This window comes from Dromiciops gliroides, chromosome 6 (assembly GCF_019393635.1).
Source record: "Dromiciops gliroides isolate mDroGli1 chromosome 6, mDroGli1.pri, whole genome shotgun sequence".
NCBI classification, from domain to species: Eukaryota; Metazoa; Chordata; class Mammalia; order Microbiotheria; family Microbiotheriidae; genus Dromiciops; species Dromiciops gliroides.
This window is the reverse complement of record NC_057866.1, coordinates 157,628,781-157,651,610: the sequence shown is the minus strand read 5'-3', so window position 1 is coordinate 157,651,610 and position 22,830 is coordinate 157,628,781. Positions and strand designations below refer to the sequence as shown.

General features: G+C 39.0%; 2 protein-coding genes across 5 annotated transcripts in view; one reads left to right on the top strand and one right to left on the bottom strand.

Annotated features, from left to right (window-relative positions):
- Positions 1–13,626, top strand: part of FREM3 (FRAS1 related extracellular matrix 3) — a 156,706-nt gene extending 143,080 nt beyond the window's left edge. Inside the window, exons 17-24 of the mRNA XM_043972277.1 lie at positions 1,604–1,796; positions 3,489–3,593; positions 4,087–4,214; positions 6,645–6,779; positions 9,234–9,360; positions 10,063–10,250; positions 10,728–10,874; positions 10,983–13,626. Of these exons, the coding sequence (XP_043828212.1) occupies positions 1,604–1,796; positions 3,489–3,593; positions 4,087–4,214; positions 6,645–6,779; positions 9,234–9,360; positions 10,063–10,250; positions 10,728–10,874; positions 10,983–11,507 (1,548 nt within the window). The 3' untranslated portion in view covers positions 11,508–13,626. The remainder of the gene's footprint in view (positions 1–1,603; positions 1,797–3,488; positions 3,594–4,086; positions 4,215–6,644; positions 6,780–9,233; positions 9,361–10,062; positions 10,251–10,727; positions 10,875–10,982) is intronic.
- A 3,052-nt stretch (positions 13,627–16,678) lies between these two features.
- The window catches only part of SMARCA5 (SWI/SNF related, matrix associated, actin dependent regulator of chromatin, subfamily a, member 5), a 47,437-nt gene continuing 41,285 nt past the window's right edge, over positions 16,679–22,830 (bottom strand). For all 4 annotated transcript variants that reach the window (XM_043970357.1, XM_043970358.1, XM_043970359.1 and 1 more), the window contains exons 21-24: positions 21,970–22,088; positions 21,258–21,470; positions 18,163–18,270; positions 16,679–17,476 (exon numbers count right to left, since the gene is read on the bottom strand). In XM_043970357.1, coding sequence (XP_043826292.1) covers positions 17,411–17,476; positions 18,163–18,270; positions 21,258–21,470; positions 21,970–22,088 — 506 coding nt within the window. In that variant the 3' untranslated portion in view covers positions 16,679–17,410. The remainder of the gene's footprint in view (positions 17,477–18,162; positions 18,271–21,257; positions 21,471–21,969; positions 22,089–22,830) is intronic.

Sequence of the window (22,830 nt, the reverse complement as noted above, 5' to 3'; positions counted from 1 at the left end):
AGTGATTTGCTATCAATCAGATGCACAGCTAACAGGCGCTGGAGGCAAGATTCATACCAATGGGTGTTGGTGCCCACAGGTCTGGCACTCTACTGATTATGCCATTCTGACTCTAGCTGAAAGAGATTTCAGTGACCATATCGTCCAATTCCCCCATTTTATAGGTGAAGAAACTGGAGATTGGAAAGGTGAGCTAATGTCAACTAGGTGTTAAAGTGGATAATGTTAGATTTGGAGTTATAAAGAACTGAATTCAAATCCTGACTGAGATACTTACTAGCTGTGTGACCTTGAGAAAGTTACTTACCATCCCTCAACCTCAGTTTCCTCGTCTGTAAAATGTAGATTATAATAATACCTGCCTCACAGGACTTTTGTGAGGGTCAGTGAGATAGATGGCCTATGTAAAGCACTTTGCAAACCTTACACCAGTACATAAATACCAGCTATAATCATAATTATCATGTGACTTGCTCATGGTCACAGAGTAAGTCAAGCATCAGAGGTGGAATTCAACCATTGTCTGACTATGTCCAGGTCCAGCGGTCTCCTTAGTATGACATTCTGCTTCTCCATAAGTATCCCTAAGGAGCTGACCCTCTTCTATGGGAAAGGACACCAGATCTCCATAACATTACATGATAAGTGCATTAGAGAGTTTTTTGTCATGTTTCAGGTTTTTTTGGTGAGGCAATTGGGGTTAAGTGACTTACCCAGGGTCACACAGCTAGTAAGTGTTAAGTGTCTGAGGTTGGATTTGAACTCAGATCCTCCTGAATCCACTGCACCACTTAGCTGCTCCTACATTAGAAAGTTTTAAAATGGGGTGTTGTTTAAGACCTGAGAGGAAAGATGACCAACAGGGACCAATGATACCTTTTTGGATAGACCTTTGAAGTGTCTCTGTAATAGAACATCCAGGGAAGAGAGAATCTATTAAAAATCAGACTGAACTAGAGAGCTGGCATTTCAGAAGAAAAGTATGTGTGTGTATGTGTGTGTTATCCCATTTCCCCATGAATATAACATAATAGTATTTAATAATAATAATGATAATAATATAATATTTTCCCATGAATATAATAAATGACACAGACACACCAACAGGAAAATGAAAACAACTAATGGTCATTCATTCATTCACTCAACAAATATTTACTTGGGAGCCACTATGCCTGAGTCAATGCACTAGGTGCTGGAGATGTTTTTGTCTCTCGGTCATTTCATCAGTGACCCTATTTAAGGCTTTCTTGGCAGAAATACTGGCGTGGTTTGCCATTTCCTTCTCCAGCTCATTTTACCGAAGAGAAAATTTGAGGCAAATGGGGTTAAGTGGCTTTCTCAGAGTCACACAGCTAGTAAATGTTTGAGGACAGATTTGAATCCAGGTCCTCCTGACTCTAGACCATGCCCTCTATCCACTGTGCCATCTAGCAAAGAAAAAAATAAACAGTGCCTGACCTCAAGGAGCTTATAGTCTATTCATCAGAACAGGAGGATCTGAAAATAACAAGGGACATTAGATGGAGGTGAAGATTAGGGCGGGGTTTCCCACATCCTCATGTGCAAGAGTCATAACCTTCTCCATTTTCCATTTTTTCAGGTATTAAACCTAGTGCAGTCTTACGTCACCCTGCGTGTTCCCCTCTTCGTCTCCTATGTCTTTCATTCCTCAGCAGCAGTTGAGGGCTGGAAGCATTTTGACTTGCAATCTGAGCTGAGGCTTACCTTTGTGTATGACACCTCCATCCTATGGAAAGAAGGCATTGGAAGTCCCCCAGAGTCAGAGCTTCAAGGTAAGTGTGCATAGGACTACTCTGGGGAAGAAGAGGAAAAAATAAATGAATAAATTTTATTTATGTGGTGCTTCTCCTGTGAGAAACTATAACTTCGCTTTTGGGGAAGAGTGTGGCACAATGTAAATTCAAATGCTGGATCTGGAGTCAAATTTTATTTTAATTTAATTGATTGATTTAATTAATGGACTTTATTAATTATTCTTGCTGACTGAGGTGGTACTACTTAATGAATCAAGAGTTGGCTTTGAAGCCAGGAAAATGTGGGTTCAAGTCCTACTTCACAGGTCAGAAAACCCTGTTCTGGACACTGTTTCACTGTCACAGGTGACCCTGGCCAAGTCCTTTAACATCTCAGTGCTCTAGGCTACTCTAAGACTCAAGTTGCAGAGAAGATCCCAATCTGCATTAGTAAAGGAACTCCCTACAGACCTGTGATATTAGTTCAGTCTAGTCCCTAGGCCCCTATTCAGACTCAGTTGTTTTCAGGTTGTTTAAAATCTTCCAGTGTTGTCTTAACCTCCTTCATTTTGGAACCCTAGAGCAAAGCCCTGGCTACCTTGCTCGAGTGATTCCTCTGGTAATTAGGGTTAGTCATGGAGAGAGACAACGTTTTAGACATTAACCAATGCTATAACTGAGCCAAGACAACCAAGAAAATAGTACAAAGAACAGAGGCAAACAGAACTGAGCTATATACAGTTCTAACAAAGTATGCAGGAAAACCAGTAGAAAGCCCTACCAGGATTAGAAAGAATCCAACCTCAGTGGTCTAGTCAAAGCTGTTCCATGCAAAGTCAGGAGAATAATGAATACCCCAAGAGATGAGTCAATAATCTGCAAGATCTCACCTTTTCACAATAAATCAATGTTTCATCAGAGTGGAGGATTCCTCATCCCCTCACCCCTGTGCAACTGCAGTAACTTTCTGGTTCCTCTCCCAGCCCTAAGTCTTTCCCCATTCCAGTTCTCCTTTACCCAGCCATCTTCCTACAGAGGAGTCCTACCCTATCAACCCTCTACTCCATAAACTCTGTTAGTTTCCTATGATTACCTCTAGGATAAAATATAAAATTCACTTTTTGAGGCAGCTGGTGACACACAAGGATAGAGAACTGGGCCTGGAGTCAGGAAGACCTGAGTTCAATCCCAGTATGTATGTATGTATGTATGTATGTATATGTATGGGTGAGTATGTCTGTATGTGTATGTATATGTGTATGTGTGTATGCATGTATATATGTGTCTATACATGAACACTGGAGGACTTGGAGTCAAAAAGACTCATCTTCCCAGGTTCAAATCTGGCCTCAGACACTTGCTAGATGTGTGACCCTGGGCAAGTCACTTGACCTGTTTACCTCAGTTTTCTCATGTGTAAAATGATCTGGACAAGGAAATGGAAAACCATTCTAGTATCTTTCCCAAGAAAACCCCAAATGGGGTCATGAAGAGTCATACATGACCAAAAAATGACTAAACAACAACAACTTTATGTATATGTATATATGTGTATATACATATATGTAGTATGGTATAGTATAGTGCTTACATAATTGTTTGCACGTTGTCTTCCCCATGAAAATGTGAGATCAAGGGCAAGGGCTGTTTTTGCCTTTCTTTGTGTCCCAAACACTTAGCACAGTGTCTGGCACATTGTGGGTGCTTAATAAATGTTTTTCCTTTGCTTAGGAACTCTTCACCCAACAAGCATGCGAATCAACAAGGAAGGTCATCTGGTGGTTAACTTCCAGACAGAGATCCGGTTCCAAGGACAACTTGTAATGTCTCACCCAGGTAAGAGGTCCATCCAGTTTGAGTTATGCTACGCCATCCAAAATTGCTGCCAATTTGAAATGAAATGATAGAATACTTGGGTAAAAGTCTAGCCATGAGAAGAAGGATCATGGTAACCTGGACAGGCAAGGTCTTCTACCATCCTGGATCTTTCTGACTCTTTGAGGAAGGGAAAATGGAAGATCTTGGGAAATGTCTCATTCCCCATTGTAGAGACAAAGGAAAGGGGTTTGAAACCCAGCTCTACTGCTCACTTGTTGTAGCCTTGGGGAGATGACTTCATCCTTCTGAGTCTCCATTACTTAAAACAAGAGGACTAGACTAGTTGATTTCTGAGGTCTCCTCTATCTCTAAATCCTAGGAGGCTTTAACTATTTCCAGTAGTCCCCACCCATAGATCGGGCTCCATTCTTTTGTTGGTACCATGCATGAGTTGCTCTTACTTATTAGCGTTGCTATTGCCTATGACCCAGCCCTCATCCTTTCCTCTCAGGAACGTCTCTGTCATCATTGGTGATGTCTATGGACCACCCTGGTCTCACCTTCACCCTAAGCCTCTTGAGGAGTGAGCCAACCTTCCACCAGCCAGGGCAGCAGTGGAGTTTTGTCTCTGATTTTGCTGTGAGTTTACATTTACAAATCAGGGTGTGAGTGGAGATTTTAAAAGAAAAGTGTTTCCGTTATTAATCTTCAAGTTTTATGTTCAGACTTCTGCTTTGGTCACTTGGAAATGATGTGAAAGAAGAGCGTATACAGTAGGTCAGATTCTATTTGGGTAGATCTATTTGAGAGAGATCAGAACAGTCTCAGGTAAGGAGATATTATTGATTTATCTTTCCCTCTAATTATTCATAGCTCCAAAACTATAGAGAACTTCAGATTATAGCAGAGGTCATTACAGGGCTCTCAAAATTGGGGGACACAGCTTGGTTGTCAATTGCTCATTTATCCCTTTATTTATCTCATAAGTCCATTCTTAAAACCTCAGGCAAAATCAACCAAATCACCTTTAGACATTCATGAGATGGAGGAAGCCAGGTAGCACAGGGGAGAGACTACTGAACTCAGAGTCAAAAAGACCCAAATCTAAACATTATCTTCAAGTCACTCTCTGTGCCTCAGTTTCTTCATGTAAAATGAGGGGTTTGGACTTCATGGCCTCTGAGGTCCCATTTGAATGGTGTGTCTGAATTTATAGTCTCATAGCCTTTATTATTAAATAGGAAACATTGAACGGCATCTAAGTGGCACAGTGGATAAGGCACCGGCCCTGGATTCAGGAGGACCTGAGTTCGAATCCAACCTCAGACACTTGACACTTACTAGCTGTGTAACCCTGGGCAAGTCACTTAACCCTCATTGCCTCCCAAAAACCAAAACAAAACACTAAAAAACCCAACAACAACAACAACAAAAATGGGAAATGTTAAACCCAGTCCTCTGTTCCAGTCCTTATTGTGGCATGGAGCTGACCATGGTTTTTCAAAGGTAATGTCGGCCAAGTGCATGCTCTGGGAGGTTACCTGCAAGCTGGAAAGGCTTTGAACATGCGCCGGGTGAGGGATGATATAGCTTTCATTTGGAGACCAGCCCATGCTAAATTCAGAGAGGCAATGAATGAATGAATGAATGAATGAATAATACATAAATAAGTGGATTAATAAATAAATAAATAAATTCAGAAAGGCTCATTGCCAAAAGGCAACCCACAAAGAAAAAGACCTTAATAGGTTGCAATCTTCATTAAAAAGGGAAAAACCACTGGAAAGAAATCATGTGCCTTTTAAGTATACAAGTATAGGACATGCTATTAGATAGTGTAGATGCTGTCCAGTAATGTCTAACTTTTTGTGACCCCATGGACCACACTGGAGTTTTCTTGGCAAAGTCACTGGAGTGGTTTGCTATTTGTGTCTCCAGTGGATCAAGGCAATCAAAGGTTAGGTGCCTTGCCCAGGGTCACAGAGCTAGTAAGTGTCTGAGGTCAGAATTGAACTCAGGTCTACCTGACTCCAGGCTCAGCACTCTATCCACTGAGCCACTTTGCTATCTCCAGATATCATAGATACTGGAAATATAAATAGTCAGAATCTCTGGTATCACACAGGAAGTGGTACCTCCAAGGTGGGGAGCACTGCTCATAATCCTGATTTCCAAAAATAGGATATGATCATCACAAATGGCATCTATCCTTAACCACAAGGATGCCCAAATATGCATGCACATGAGAGGCTCGAGTGATTGACTGGAATGAGGCAAGATTCTAGGTCTCTCCTTTTCGGAAAGTCCTAAAATCAGCCTGTTCCTTTTTAGTGGCATGGTGAATAGTGATGGACTTGGAGTAAGTAAGGCCTGAGTTCAAATCCTGCTTCAGACCCTTACCAGTTGTGTGACCCTGGGCAAGTCAATTAATTTCATCTAAGCTCTGTTTCCTCCTCAGTATAGTGAGAATAATACTTAGTTCTTAGGTTCTTTAAGGTCTGCAAAGCACTTTGCAAATATTATCTCATTTTATCCTCACAACAACCCAATAGGTAAGTGGTATTTTTATGCTCATATTACAGATAAGGAAACAGAAGCAGAAAGAGGTTAAGTGACTTGTCCGGGGTCACAAAGCTACTGAGACTGTATTACCTTATTTGATTATTATAAAGATCAAATGAGATAACATATGTAAAGTGGTTTAAAACCCTAAATCTTTATATAAATGCTAGCTATCATCATCAGGCTTGCCCATTCCCTCTATGCCATTGGATATACCATCTCTAGGGCAGCTAGGTAGTTCAGTGGATAAGGCACTGGCCCTGGATTCAGAAGGACCTGAGTTCAAATCCAGCCTCAGACACTTGACACTTACTAGCTGTATGACCCTGGGCAAGTCACTTAACCTTCATCACCCCACCAAAAAAAAAAAAATGATTATTCAAGAATGGATATACCATCTCATTGCCAACACTGGTTTTCACAGGCTTTGGTCTCAACCACAGTAAAATGAATCATGAGCCTAGGAGTCTGTTTGCCTCCTCATTTTAATTCAGTATGTTTGGACAGATCCGGGACTACTCTGGGACCTACAGCATCAAGCTTATCCCATGTGTGGCTGCCCTACAACAAGAATATACTTTTCCTATAATATGTCACCCCCGGGAGCCTATCACTTTTGATCTCGACATAAGATTCCAACAGGTAAGAAATATGCCTTGGAAGAGAACTGATCTTACAAGTTTTCCATTTGGCTAATGCAATCTTCATGGCACCACATTTACTGGGATTTATCCAAGCCTTGTCCTTGCTTTGCAACTCTGCCTCATTAAAAAAAAAAAAAAAAGTTATGTCAGGGGGTAGCTAGGTGGCACAATGGATACAGCACTGGTCCTGGATTCAGGAGTACCTGAGTTCAAATCTGGCTTCAGACACTTGACACTTACTAGCTGTGTGACCCTGGGCAAGTCACTCAACCCCAATAACTTCATTTTTTAAAAAAATGTGACATCAGATGCAGAAGATATATTTTATGTCTAAAGGTGTAATTTCATAGGAGTGGAATATGAAAACTCCCTTCACTAATGTAGACTGGAACCTCACCTGAAACTTATAGTGTTAGAGAGGTGCCTGGGAATACTGAGATCAAATCAATCTACAAGAATATAGTCATCACTAACGAGGGGCCAGGCACAATTCTAGGCGCTGAAGATATAAAGAAAGAAAAGAATGAAATAGCCCCTACCCCCTCTCAAAGGGCTTACATTCTATCGGAAAAAACAATACATACACATTTAAATAAATACAAACATACATATCCATAGGAAGAGAGAAATAAGGAGAGAAGGGGAGAAGAGAGAGAGAAAAAAAGAGAAAGAGGAAGGAAGAGAGAAAGAGTGAAAAAGAAAAATGAGAAAGAATAAGAAAGAGAAAGAATACAAGGTAATTTGAGCAATGAGGAGGCACTAAAAGCTGGTATATTAAGAAGGTATCAGGGGCAGCTAGGTGGTGCAGTGGTTAGAGCACCGGCCCTGGAGTCAGGAGGACCTGAGTTCAAATCCAGCCTCAAACACTTAACACTTACTAGCTGTGTGACCCTGGGCAAATCACTTAACCCCAATTGCCTCACCAAAAAAAAAAAAAAAAAAAGAAGGTATCAGATGTGTGGTCAATAGATAGGAATAGGTAAAGATTTGAGGCATGAAGGCCAAAAGTGAAGGGGTCATTAATCTGATGAGGTCATCAGTAGAGAGAAGAGGATCTAGGACAGAGACTTAGGGTACACCTACAGTGAGCAGGTGGGAAGATGATGAGCTGGCAAAGTGTGTCCATTCAAGTACAAAGAGAAATAAGAGAGCAGTGACACAAAATCCCAGAGAGAAGAGAATACCAGAAAGAGATGGTGGTCAATGGTGAGAAATGCTACAGAAAACACAAGAAAGATAAGGATTGAGAAAAGAACATTGGATTTCACAATTAAGAGATCATTGGATGGGGCAGCTAGGTGGTGCAGTGGATGAAGCACCGGCTTTGGATTCAGGAGGACCTGAGTTCAAATCTTGCCTCAGACACTTGACACTTACTAGCTGTGTGACCTTGGGCAAGTCACTTAACCCTCATTCCCCCACCAAAAAAAGAGAGAGAGAGAGAGAGATCATTGGTAACTCTGGAAAGGGCAGTTTCAATTGAGTGATGATGTCAGAAGTGACTTGCTCAGTTATACTGCTAGTATGTGTCAGAGGTAGTATTTGAACATGGGTCTTCCTCACTCCATGGCCCTTCATCCACTGTCATGTTGCCTTGCTTACAAATACGCATAAAACTGTCAATATTATATAAACTTTTTTTTTACTTCTTTGTAACACCTCTTTATCATTCTCTTGAAGTTAATGTCCTTCATTGTTACTTAACATTTTGTACTTTTACATCTCAACAACTAGATTGTTAAATCCTTCCAGGACAGAAACTGTGTCTTATTGTTGAGTGCATCATATTCGTACGGTGTTGGACAGGAAATGGTCTTGAGAGTTTATGTCATTCTTCTAAGGTCACACAAACTAGTAAAGTTGGGAGAGCCAGGATTAGAACCTTCATCTCCTTCCTTCTAGTCCAGTGCCCTTTCTACTTTGCTATACTGGGCTGTTTTTTATTTTATGTATTTTTATATCCCCTGTAGTGCTTTGCACATGATAATCCTTCAGTGTTGATCTATTGTTTATTCACCATAGGGAAAGTCGAATTCATATTTCTCTATAAAACCACATTTTGCTCTCCAAGGAAGATAATGCATATTTATTTATTCATTATGTATTCCCAATCTCTGTTAACTAAATTCTATTGGCAGTGATAAGAATAGAAAGGATATTCATTCAATAAACATTCACTGATCACATATTATATGAACTGAAGGCACTATGGGGAATACAAAGATGCCTAAAGACACAACCAGGATGCCGCATGGTAGAAATTACTGGTGTGTAATTGGGTGAAATCTTCTCCACCATGCTGCTATGGAATGATTCAGGTCATTTAGATCACCATAAACAGTCTCTTCTGTACTGCTTTCTAGCTCTTTTTGTGTAGAAGATTAGTCTCATTTTGGAAATAATTCACTGATTTTCAGTAAGCACCTTTATTTTTCCCCCACCCACCCACAAGGTCAGTGACCCAGTAGCAGCTGAATTCAGTCTAAACACTCGAATGTTTCTGCTTTCCAAGAAGGAGCTGTGGATGTCTGATAACTCCATGGACTTTGGGGAAGGATCTGATGTAGCCTTTTCTGAAGGTAAAGACTCTTCCAGGGCTATAATTAAGCATGTGTTATGTGTTTGGATATTTTAATGTCATTATATATAAAGGGAGGAAGGAAGGAAATAAGCCCTTTTTAAGCACTACAGTGTGCTAGACACTATGCTAAGCACTTTCTACAAATACCTCACTTAACCCTCATAACAATCCTGAGAGATAGGTGATATTGTGATGCCTGTTTTATAATTGAGGATACCGAGGCTAGAGACTTGCCCAGGCTCACACAGTTAAATGTCTGAGGCTGGGCTGAACTTGGGAATTTAGGTCTATACTCTACTAGTCTCAATGGTGATCCATCTCAGATTAGATCATTGTAAGCAAAAGGAAACTGAAGCCCTTAATGATGAAAACATAACCAAGAAATAGAATGCCCTTTCAAAGGCCACTTAGCCTACTTTTCCTTCGGATATCAATTAATAGGAATTTAGTCTTCTTTAAATACCTGGAACAAAGATTCCACCTCAGTCTCAGAAACCCATTCACACAGCAGTCCTAAAAATGTCCTGGGAAATTCTATTTGTAACATCCAAAGTACAAACAAGTTTTCATGTAAAAAAAAGACTGTCTCTTGTTGAATCTCTTCTAAAATAGATGCCAAATTCAGAACCAATAAGATGTCGTCATAATATGAGATAAGCTATTTGCCACGTTACAACTGGTCTGGCTTCTTCTCCTTTAGGTTCAATGATCTATGGCCGGGTTATGGTGGACCCTGTTCAGAATCTCGGTGATACTTTCACTTGTAACATTGAAAAAGTCTTCCTGTGCACAGGTGTTGATGGGTATGTACCCAAATACAACCCAGAAAATAAACATTATGGATGCCTGGCTGACTCGCCCTCTCTCCTATACAGATTCAAGATACTGGTATGTAATTATTCACCTCTTTATCTAACAAGCCTATCTTCTGCATCCCCATAACTACACAGGGTAAAATGGGTGAGACACAAAAGTAAATAACGATTGCTAAATGGAGATATTAGCACCTATTTAACAGGGTTATTATTAGGAAAAGAGATAACACATAAAGCGCTTTGCAACCTTAAAGTTCTATATAACTGCTAGCTCACAAGATTATTATTAGGGAGGTAGTTAACTGTTATCATCACTTCACTAGTGAAGAAAACCGAGCCCCCAAAAAGTTGCAACCTGCCTTGGTCCCATAGCTAGTAAAGGGAGTAGTCAGAATTAAAACCCAGGGCTCCTGACTTAAAATTAAGGGTTCTACTATGCCACAGGCTCCTGGAAATCTCTGTACTCCATAATAATTTAATCTGAGAAATAAACTAGTGGGCTGACCTTTCCTTGATAAGTAAAGCATTAAAATTCTTCCCACCTTCCTAGGATAGAATTCAGCCAGAGACACAGGCCAGAAGATTTCAAAATGTGTCATTCAACGCTCATTTAGCCGCTGACCACGCGGATGCACTTCCTTTAGTGAAGCAGCCAGGATCTGACGGTTTCAGCCTGTCCTCAGCAGCCCTCTTCCAGGTAGGAAGAGTCCTGCCAGACCTCCCCTCAGATTCAGTTAACGTCCTCTTTCAGTACATTCACTTATGTTTTATATTGCTCAAAACCAATTTCTTTTTATCCTCAAAGGTGGCTGCTGGGAGAGAGTGGTATCTCCATGCAGTTTATACTGTCCGCTCAAGAAGAAATACAAACAAGGGCACTGGGAAGAAGAGCATAGAGTACCAGCACATGCCTGCCCCTGCTGATAGTCTGGCGGGGACGCTCTCTTTGAAACGCAGTAAAAGAGCTAACTCAGATGCCCCCTTCCTGACTCCAGACATCAGCACAGATCAAAATAGGGGCACCAACATTCAGCATGTGGCCCTGGTCCGTTCTACCAAAGCCGTCCTCAGCCACGAGAGCTTTTTGCCGCCAGGAACACAGCAACAGCAGCAGCAGCAGCCAGGGTTAGAAATAGCAGGCGTGAAGGTACCAGGTGGCACTGGGCCCGTTTTAGGGGGAACAGTTGGGTTGTTGCTGCTGAGCTGCACTGTGTTAGTAGCTGCATTTCTCCTGAGACACAGGAGATTGGCTTCAGGTAAGAAGGCCATTCCAGGCAGCAGAAAAACCCTAATCACACAACACGGTGGCAATGATGCCTCAGAGGTTTAGTGTGGGCCGCAGCATCCAAATCAGGTTTTCCTCCTCTTAGTGGCCAAAACGATCTTCTGTATTCATACATGATTTGGGGCTCCTAGCTCAATGCCAGATTAGTCTTGTAACTTTCAAACCCCCCCAAATGTATGTATATGTGCATAAATATGTACATACACATCTATTCATGTATATATATGCACATGCATATGTATATATACACACACAAATATACATGCAATGTACTGTATATATCTAGTGCCTGGCGACAAGTTGTGTTAGATTGGCTATGAGGTTTTTACACTGTTAAAAATTGCTGCCAGGGGTAGGAATGCTGGACTTGGGGTCCAGAACACCTAACTTCGAATCCTTCCTCACCCACAGACTCTGGACAAGTGACTTAATCTTTCTCGACCTTAGTTCCCTCATCTGTAAATTGTAGGATAAGAGCCCCTACTTCATAGGGCAGGTGTGAAGATGAACTGCAGTATAACCTATGTGAAGTTCTTTGCAAACTTTTAAGTCCTGTGTAAGTGCTGGTTATTATTATCATTACAAGGTGCTGATATTAAAAAAATATATTTGGGAGTATTTGACTTGCCTAGTTATGTGGATAGGCTTTTGATACATTTTGGGGAAATTCAAGAAGCATCGAGTGCCTCTTAAATCTTAGGCTCTCGGGTTAAAAAGACAAAAATCATAGTTGTAGCCTTCAAGCAACTTCCATGAAAGGGAGGAGCTCACCCCCCCCCCTGCCACTTCAGCTGGGTATAGGGGAAGGAGAGACTCTAATGAGCAGATAAGTATATACAAAATGTAGTGAGTAAATTTGAAGAAATTTCAGGGAAGGAGAATGGGTGGGCAAGGGGTATTGGGGAAGACCTCACTCATGTAGGAACTGACACACCTGAGCTCCCAAGGAAGATAGGAATTCTCTAAGGCGGAGAGGTGAGGAAGATCATCTCATGGAGGGAGGGATGGCATGTGAAAAGGCATGGAGAGAGTAGATTGGACGTCATCATAGGGAAAGTAGGAAGCAAGCCAGTTAGGCTGGAAGGTAGGGTGACTGAGGAAGATTAATGTACAATTGGAAAAACAGGTTGGAAATTGGTACTAAGTCTGAAATTAGAAATCTGTAAGTTTCATGTGATGGGAAAGAAGGAAAACGAATCAACAGCGATCGTTAAGAATTGCCCAATACTACAGAGACTTGAAGATGCAGACCAGCCTATCTTCATCAGCCCCCATATTTTAGTATTAGAGAACCTGGTTCAGTACTCTCCAGTATTTCATTCTACTATGCAAAAAGAAATCCCTCTTTTGGAAGTGGGAATGCCCCAGGGCAAAACATTCCCTTGTGCTCATCTGGCGAGAAGGGCTATGATCTATTCCAGGATTTCCCTAATTTTATAGGCAAGTGAAATTTTTTTGTTGTAAGGTACATTCATGTGACCTCATCAACATACAACTGCCACACTTCTCCAAAACCTGACCGACTGCAGAGAGAATGGATTAGTGTGATAGACATTAGAAATATATATATTCAGGGGCAGCTAGGTGGCGCAGTGGATAGAGCACCGGCCCTGGAGTCAGGAGTACCCGAGTTCAAATCCGGCATCAGACACTTAACACTTACTAGCTGTGTGACCCTGGGCACCCCAATTGCCTCACTAAAAAAAAAAAAAAAAAAGAAATATATATTCATTGTGTAGAAGCCAAACCTTATGTTCTAGAAGGCAGCATGAGATCTGAGCATCACCTAGCAAGCCTAAAGTTTGAGTAGGTAAGAAGGCAAGGAAAGGAGGAAGGTGGAGGAAAGTGGTACCACCAATAATAGCCTAGAGTGATCCTGTCACACCAATGCCAATTGGTCTATCCCTGGATTGACACCTATTCAATACATTCTTTCCAACTTCAGCCTTCTCTATACTTCAAAATAGGTCTAGGGGCAGCTAGATGGCACAGTGGATAGAGCACCGGCCCTGGAGTCAGGAGTACCTGAGTTCAAATCCGGCCTCAGACACTTAACACTTACTAGTTGGGTGACCATGGGCAAGTCACTTAATCCCAATTGCCTCACTAAAAAAAAAAAAAAATAGGTCTAGGAGTTAAGCTAGCTGGCTTCTATAACCCTAAGTTCATGTAATTTTTTTTTAATGGTCTTGCACAATGAATTTCATTTCAATGTCTACAAATCTGGAATAGAAGTGTTTAAAATAATTAAATGTTTGTGTAAGTAACTCATATAACGTTATAAAATACTAAGAATGTGATCCTTTTGTATTTATTTGTTTGGTGGTGTCAGAAACTCCCTTGGACGCAAGTTAACAATTTGGATTTTTCTTAAAAAAAAAAAAAGAAAAAAAAAAGAATTGTGGAATCTGAAACCTACCCAGGAGGTCTTTTTATGGGAAATACAAACCTAGAAGTATATGGTAGCAGAATTTAAATATTAACAAGTCATGCTAATGACAGATCTTTGTGTAGCATTTTAGGACAGATTTAAAAAACTGAAAAGATCTCTAGAATTTCCTCCCAAAAGACTGGACTAGCTTTTACTTACATATTCGTATATATATATATATATATATATATATATATATATATATATATATATATATATATATACACACACATACACACACACACATACACACACACACACACATATATATATGCACAGATATACATATATAAATACACGTGTATATATACATACAAAAACACAACACCACGATTTATATATAGACTCAATTTCACCAAATCAAGGAAGGCAAGTATTTTGGTTTCTAGTAGTCAAAATACTCTTTTAAAAGATGATCTTGGGGCAGCTAGATGGCGCAGTGGATAGAGCACTGGCCCTAAAGTCAGGAGTACCTGAGTTCAAATCCGGCCTCAGACACTTCCCAATTGCATCACTAAACAAAAAAACAAACAAACAAACAAAAAAAGATGATCTTGTCAAACTTTCAAAAGGAAGTAGTGGTAATTATATCCAACACACATCATGTTATACAAAGCATGGAAAATGTTCATTGTAAAATTCAGCACAATCACCCACTTGAATTAGAATTAAGCTTTCCAAACCAAAAAAAAAACAAAAAACCAAACCCCCAAAAAACCCCATTAAAATAGTCTTAAAACTTTAAATATTCATTAGAGGTCAAGTGAACAAGCATGTGTCAGACACTATGCAAAGCACTGGAAAAATATAGCCTATTTCCAACAATCACCTCAGGATACTAAGTGAATAAAAGGAAAAATTTGTGATTTGAAAAGGAGCTAGGTAAGTCACATAGGGAGAATAGATGTAACCCAAGTGACACAGCAGTACCCAAAAAACTGTAGTCTAAAGAGAAGGCTTCCATTCAGAGGCAGTGTGGTACCTGGAATAAGACGTAGGTTCAAATCCAGCCTCAGAAGCTAGTTTGCTGCTGGGGATATGACTTCAAAATCTTCAATTATAAAATAAGAAGGTGCCACTCAATAGCTTCTAAAACCCTTCCAGCTCTAAACCTATGGTCCACTGCTCCTCTGTGGAAGCTCTATGGGCAGTCAAAGACAGGGCTCACAAAGCACGAGTGGGTAAGGATGAGTTGCCATTAGCACTGGAAAGGAACATCCGTATCATCTGCAACACAGATCTCTGAAGGTTAAGTACTGAAGAGTAGCATCACCTTTTGTGGCATGAAAGTGACCTACACTCTAGCGAGTCTGTCCCACCTTAAAGGGCGGGGAACAAACCGTCTTTTGTTCAAAGGCCAGCCTGGCTAAAGTGGGAAAACTTACCACCAGGTGAATTATTTTTTGCCATAGCAACTTTCAAATACTGCCTACTGTAGTGCCATGGAAGAGAGACTTCTAAAAGAGGGTGTACTCAAAATGAAGAGATCTTTAAGCTATTGATGTTTTTTTTCCCTTTTTTTTGCAGGGCAATGAGGGTTAAGTGACTTGCCCAGGGTCACACAGCTAGTGTCAAGTGTCTGAGGCCGGATTTGAACTCAGGTCCTCCTGAATCCAGGGCCAGTGCTTTATCCACTGCACCACCTAGCTGCCCCATAGCTATTGAAGAATAGGGAGAAGTGACAGGAATGTTACAAGATAAACTTCATAGGTCTTTTTTTTTTATCTTTAATATAGTTAAGCAGTGAAACCTTATCTCCCCAACAGGACTGCATATTATCAGTGTGGCAAAGGACTGCTTTCCCTAATCACACTACCACAGTAACTAGGTCTTTGGCTACCTCTCAAAAGTTACATGCTACCCCGGCCTGTAAAACGCTGCCTCTCCCCTCACTGGTCATCCTTCCACAATCATAAACAGTGTCACTCTTTTTTACAAGGCTTTGATCGAAATTTATCCCAAAACACTCCAACCAGCGAGGTCCCAATTTACCTGCAAAGTACAAAATTCCCAGACGTGGGTCAAACTAGAATTTAAAATGGGTCATGCTCACACAAGTAAACTATTGTGGCTTAAGGGGCCTTACTGAATACAATTCCATTCTGTTATATCATAAAATGATTAAAAATCTTCAAAACGTCTTAAAACCTTGTGAAGAAGGCAAGAAAATTTAGTGGGGATAAAAAAGGAAGAAAAGGCAATAAGCCAAAGGGAATCAAGAAACATTTGAGAAAACATGAATAAAAATGAAACCAAGAAGTAACTAAAGAAATGGAAAGAAAAGACAACTCTAAGATTATAAAAATTATATTTATTCATGTTGCTACATTTATTGCATTCTCCTAGAAAAATGGAGAACTATGTATGTACCCAATTTGCACATATAAAACATACAAATTATATATAGCACAAAGGCTTCTGGGCCTAATATCCTGACACCATGTTGTGGGTACTCCTGCTTTAGCTTTTTCTAAGTCTATGAAAAAACAGGAGATAGACTTGTATCCAATCTTGTTTCTCACACATTTTCTTCTGAGTATTTTAAAATGGGGAATATTATATGTCAAGGAAACATTTCTCAATTTCTCCGGGAATAAAGTACTAGAAATTTGGAAAGTCTGCATTATTTTGTACTACTAAATTTACCAAAGCTTGACAGTCTGAATGACCAGTTTATGCCCTATTCTGATCGGTTCTAATAAATCTCTAATACTGGGCACCAAGACATCAACTTTCCAAATCATGGTAGTCATAGCATGTCATTCTAAAAAACATTTACCCAATACAAGTTTGTTTGTTTGCTTTTAATTTAGTTTTTCTTTTACAAAATGCTACAACAGTTTAAGGTGAAACAGACAAATCCTGTCTTTGGCTACAGAACTAAAAATAGGTCATCTTTCCAACAGCAGGGCACAGTTAAGCTTTTAGAAATAAGCAACTCTGGGAAGCAGAGACACAACATATAAAATGTGCATAGAATTAACTAGTATGTCTAAAGTTTTGTTTCATCCTACCCACATGGTGAGTAAGGATAATGTATTATGTATTAGTCCCGAAATAAGACTCAGTGTAGGAAGATACCCAAATTTCAAGGTCAATTAAAATAACTTGACAACTAAGTAGAGACTGAAGATACAAATTATATTCTTTGTAATAGTCTCTTCTAGCTTAGCAAGTCTAGTTTTATAAAAAAGTCTTAGTTTAGAAACCTATAGCTGAAAAACAAAACATTCACAATCTTCTCAACTAAAGCTAAAGTAGAAAAATAAATCGAATGAAGCATTTATTAATAAATGAAGCCTATTTTATTACTTCAAGTGTTAATGGTAAAAAAAATTTCAGCACAGCTGTTGCATTTAAAAAAGTGTAGCTACATACTATGTGTCTAGTTCAGTAAACAGATGAACCCGATGTCCTTAATGACATAATAGTTGAGCATTGTACAGTACATCTTATGAAGACCCGTAAATTAAAGAACTACTTTTTAAAATTTAGTGATTACAAAACAATTAAGCATTCATAGCTTTAGCTTCTTTTTTCTTCCTCGACCATCAGGCGCTCCATCCATTTTACGCTTCTGTGCCTAAAAACAAACAGAAGAATTATTTTTACCATGAAAAGCTTATTTTTACAATTACTAGCATAATAAGACCATTTTAAATCTAGCACTTAACACCAGTACTATAGCAGTTTTATAGAGCAAGACATACAGAAGAGACTATGTGATAAATTCTAGTTCACATTTCCTACTTCCAGAAATTGTGAAATTGAGAAAGTTATGTTCCTTCTGTAAATTTATACATCAAAATGCTATTTTAGTAGTAATGTTAATATTTCAAAGAATATCTAACACTGATAATGTTCTGAATTTAGCCACTGTATCACACAATATAGAGCACCCAAAAACAGGACAAGAAAAAAAATTCAGATGCACATAAAGTTTCTACTACAAAAGAGCCTGATACTCAGGAATACAACAATTTGCTTAACTTCTTCATTATTATTCTTGCAGAACTGCTAAGCTTTGGGAATTTTCCAAAGAAAGGTATTATCTATATATAAATGCCAGGTGTAACAGAGGTTTATACATTTACTAATTACTCAGCCATCTAGTCAAATAACAATTTATAATGACAAACACTGTATTCTTGGAAAATAATGTGTTGCCATTAACTTTGGCTAGTCAACCACACAGTAATCTTTTCCTCCTCTATTCCTTAATTACAGAAGTGGGGAGGATGGGCACACAAATTATTCGCATACACTTACTGAAGGCTTTGGTCCTCGTTTCTTTTTCTCTGCCTTTTCTTTTTCTTCTAACTCCATGTTTTCCCTTTCAATCAGGGTAATTAATGTGTTACACCTCCTCTGAAGTTCCTAAATTATAGATAAATATTCACTTGGTAAATTTTACAGTTTTCATATACCAAAAAAAAAAAAAAAAACCCTAAGTTTTCCTATATTAGAAAACCCAATGACTAGTTTACACAGGTACACTTATTTGCTTCCAAAATTCTGGAGATTCAACTATATTTAATATAAACCTAAGAGATAATTTGTTAAAAAATAAAAGCAAAAAGAATTTAATTGTTATCAATAATAACAACTGCCCCACTGGACACCATTCAAAGAACTTTTTGATACAATAGTGCCACACAGTGGCCCCACATAAGAAGGAGTGTCACCTATGGCAATTATCAGTAACTCAGCTTACCAACAGTATAATAGGTGCCAGGAGTCTGAAGACACACGACAGGTACCATTACAACAAATTTAAAAGTCTGTCCAAATTATTTTATATAATTGTTATTTCACTAGTGTGTCACAAATGTCATTAGTAACATGGGACCCAGGGACAGCTAGTTAATAAAGTAACACCCCCAATTTGGATGTAGGCAACAAGAGGCGTAAGTGTGGAAGGGTTCCCTCTTCCCGAGCACTCAGCTATGACCTTTTCATATGATGGAGAGAAGATGAACATTATCAGGACAGACTAAAAAATAAATTTTAAAAAAGCTGTTTTTACCACTAATGTCCTTGTGTATGAATTACAATACAAATTCACTTTAATAGTTTTCTTTTAACATGGAACTGTTTTGTGAACAAAGACTGGAAAAAACCATCTGCTATTATTGTATCATTTTACCATGGACCACCAACCAAGGCTTCACAATGTGTTGTTCTGCTGGTAATGTACCGTGATATAAACAGTTCTGAAAGGAACAGAAAAACCTTTCATCTACACAAGATGAGAACAGAACAAACAGGTATTAAAAAGTGAAAGGGGAATCCCAAAAGTTTGGCAGATTTCTTTTTAACTTGTGCCTTAAGTTAACAAGTCCCTTTCCCTCATGTCTCATAAGCAACACTGCTTTTATGCCTCAGTCCCAGTATCTTGTCTATTCACTCACTAAAACTTCATCCATGGGAGCCACTAGGTGACATAGTGGATAAAGCACCTGCCCTGGATTCAGGAGGACCCGAGTTCAAATCCAGCCTCAGACACTTGACACTTACTAGCTGTATGACCCTGGACAAGTCACTTAACCCTCACTGCCCCCCCACCCAATACCCCCTAAAAACCCTTCATCTATTTAGAGATACAGGATCATTGGATCATTGAACTAGATCTAGAAAAGGCCTCAGCAGCTACCTAGTACAATCCCTTCATTTTACTGATAGGAAACGGAGGTTTTAGGAGGTAAAGGAACTTGTCCAATAGCACACAGGCTTTAAGTATCTAGGACAGGATCTGAATACAGGTCCTCAGATGCCAAAGCCAGCAGTACTTCCACTACACCATACTGACATGTCCTCTTATAGCTCACCACAACCTAAAGAGCTACAGAACCTGTACTGGTAACTGTCATCAGGCAGAGACTCTAATTCCCTTGTGCACTGTCGGTCCTTGTGTACTAGGGATGGTTAAGGTTGTGGCGTGGAGGACACACCAGGGGAGGGGAGCATTCCTGAAATCTGAATTTCAAGCAGTTAAAGGCAGAAGTACACTCACTGATGTTTGATCAAAAGAACCAAAGCTCTTCTAATCTAGGTTACCAATAGGGCATTGCTGAGAACCTTCTGAGCCCAGCTGCCTGTTCCAGAATTCCAGCACACGGGTACAGGAAGAGCTGTGGCAAGTCCTTAGTGCTTGCGGCCAGGGATCACTTTGATACTAGCTGTGGGATCCTGGGTAAATCACTTAACCTACTTGCCTCAAGTTCTTCATCTATAAAATGAAGATGATAATACCTACCCAACAGGGTTGTTGTGCAAATAAAAAGAGAAAACAGTATACTGCTGGCTATATTTATTATCAGTGACAACATATAAAATTGAAAGTTAAAGCATGTTCCTCTACTGTCTTGATTCAACACCAAAAATACAATTTATGTGGCTGCAGACCCATCTAAACTTAGTATCAAGATCTGAGAGAGTTGATTGAAGCTTAAAATGTCTAAATGATTGGCCCATATCAAAAAAGTGTCACAGAGAAGATCTGAACCCAATTTTCCTTACATCAAGTCCAGCGCTGTGCCTGCCACACTATCTCCCTAAAGACCAAAACCTCAAAAACTAAGACTGCAAAAGAAGCATGCAAATTATTTTAGACCAGGGCAGCAGGGGATGTGGTAACATGGGTGATACCCTTCTCATACCAGTTACTACATTCTAAGACCATTATTTTATTTATTGTATAAGCAAAAATGATCACAAAGCTCTGTTAAAAAGAGAGTTCTTCTATATCTGATTACCTGCTGTCTAGTGGAAAGGGGAGGGAGGAGAGAGGGAAAAAATTTTGAAATTGGAAATCTTATATGTAACTGGAAAAAAAATACTTTTATCAAAAAATTAAAATTAAAGTAAAATAAAATAAATTTAAAAATAAAAATAAAAACAAGGGAAGGGACCAGAGGTTAAATACAGGATCCTATGATCCCTTAAAGACACTGATGATTGCTGACACTCGGGCTGAGCTTAGGCTGGCAATGACCAAAAAAAAAGAGTTCTTGGGGACAGCTAGATAGCACAGTAGATAAAGCACCAGCCCTGGAGTCAGGAGGATCTGAGTTCAAATCCAGCCTCAGACACTTGGCACTTACTAGCTGTGTGACCCTGGGCAAGTCACTTAACCCTCGTTGCCCCACAAAAACAAAAAAAAACAAAAGAGAGCTCTTGAAAGACATATTGTTTTCTCAGAGTTTTTAAATAAAATTATATCTTTAATGCCTGCCTATCAGAAGCATATCTACAGAGCAGAATCATTCGCATTATTTATGAACAGTTCTTAATTTATGAACAGTGCTTAATAAATACTTGCTGACTGATTGTCTATTTAGCTGAGAAAGGTTCCACACACTCACCATAGCTGTCCTGGACTTGAGGAACCAGTCAAATCGGAATTGAGGAGAGTTTCGAATACACTGTCGCAATTCATCATATACATTTTCCTTATCAAATCCGAGCTTGTGAAGCATACAAATGAGAAATCGATCTTCTTCCTCAGTGTAGTTCTTTCCTTTGTTAGTACCATACGATATTCTCAATTGGTGAAAAGGTGCTTTGTATCGCCCAATCTATTCCAGGCAGATTTCACAAGTATTTTCATTAAATAAAATGTAAGACACAATGAACGATTTCAAAAACCACAATGTTTGTCAAATTAATGATGTCCTTGCATGTCAAATTGGAACTTTCTATCCAAACCTTCACAATTATATTTTGGACTTGCTATAAAATTTTGATTCTAAATAACAGCAGAAGCTTTCTCTTTGCAAACTTGCTCACCAGGTTATTTGAAGCAATAAATTTTCAGTAGAAAATCCTGCTTTAAATCTTTGAAATTAATTCCCTTAGATAACCAACTTAAATAAATAAATAAATCCAAGATGAAGAATTTGGCAGAATTATGGTCTATAATCAAAATAATATATATGTATTCATTATGTGTTAAAGAGATTCCTAAAATTCAGCTGCAAAATTCTGCTGACATTTTAGTTACTTTGATTTCATGTTCATGCATAACATTAATTATTCAAAACAAACACTATTCTTGCTTAAAGACTCGTCAGGTACCTTTGTATCAAGTGCTTTTTTGATACTAATTCTTCTCTGTATTCTTGCTTCTCCCCTTTCAATTTGGGCCATGATCTTCTCTATGTCCTGAAGTTCATTGCATCGTTCCCAGAACACAGCTTAAAGAGAAAAAAAGAAACTGCAGATGTGAACTTGTGTGCTTAATAAAATTTCTGCTACTGTAAGTTTTATTCACTTTTAAATTAGTTACTTGCTTTTTTTTTTATTTTGCCCAATACTAGGACTGGATAGAACACTATTAACAACCCCCTAATTAATTACAGCTATAGGTGTTCCACAATATAATTTCATTTAAATTCTGCCCCTAACCTTCACTCTGACAGGTAAACATTTTAAGATTTGAATAAATTTCAAGAAAGGAACAGCTAGTTGCCTTCACAAATATGTTGCAATTAAGCAGCTTGGTACAAAGCAGAATAGTCAAACATATAGCTGGCCCACACTTCCAAGTGCAACACAAACTAGATTAAAATATAATTGGGAAATATTTTAACTAAATGAATGAATGAATGAAAAAACCATGAGACAATAATACATTTTAAAACTAAGTCAACATATGGCCTGCAGGGATCCCCATGTAATAGTCAGTTGCCCCTACTTCTATTTGACATCACTGGTGTACATAATACTACAACAGGAATTATGAGGCTTGAGTTGCAGTCTCACTGGCAAATCATAATTTAAAGACCACCGTTTCTTTATCTATATACAAACAAGAGGGGACTCTTACAACTGTAAAATTCTTTGGGTCCATGATTCTAGGCAGATTCATTGACTGCCATTCAGATCCACAATCCTTACGTGGCAAATCAAAAGACTTTACTAAATCCTCACATAAAA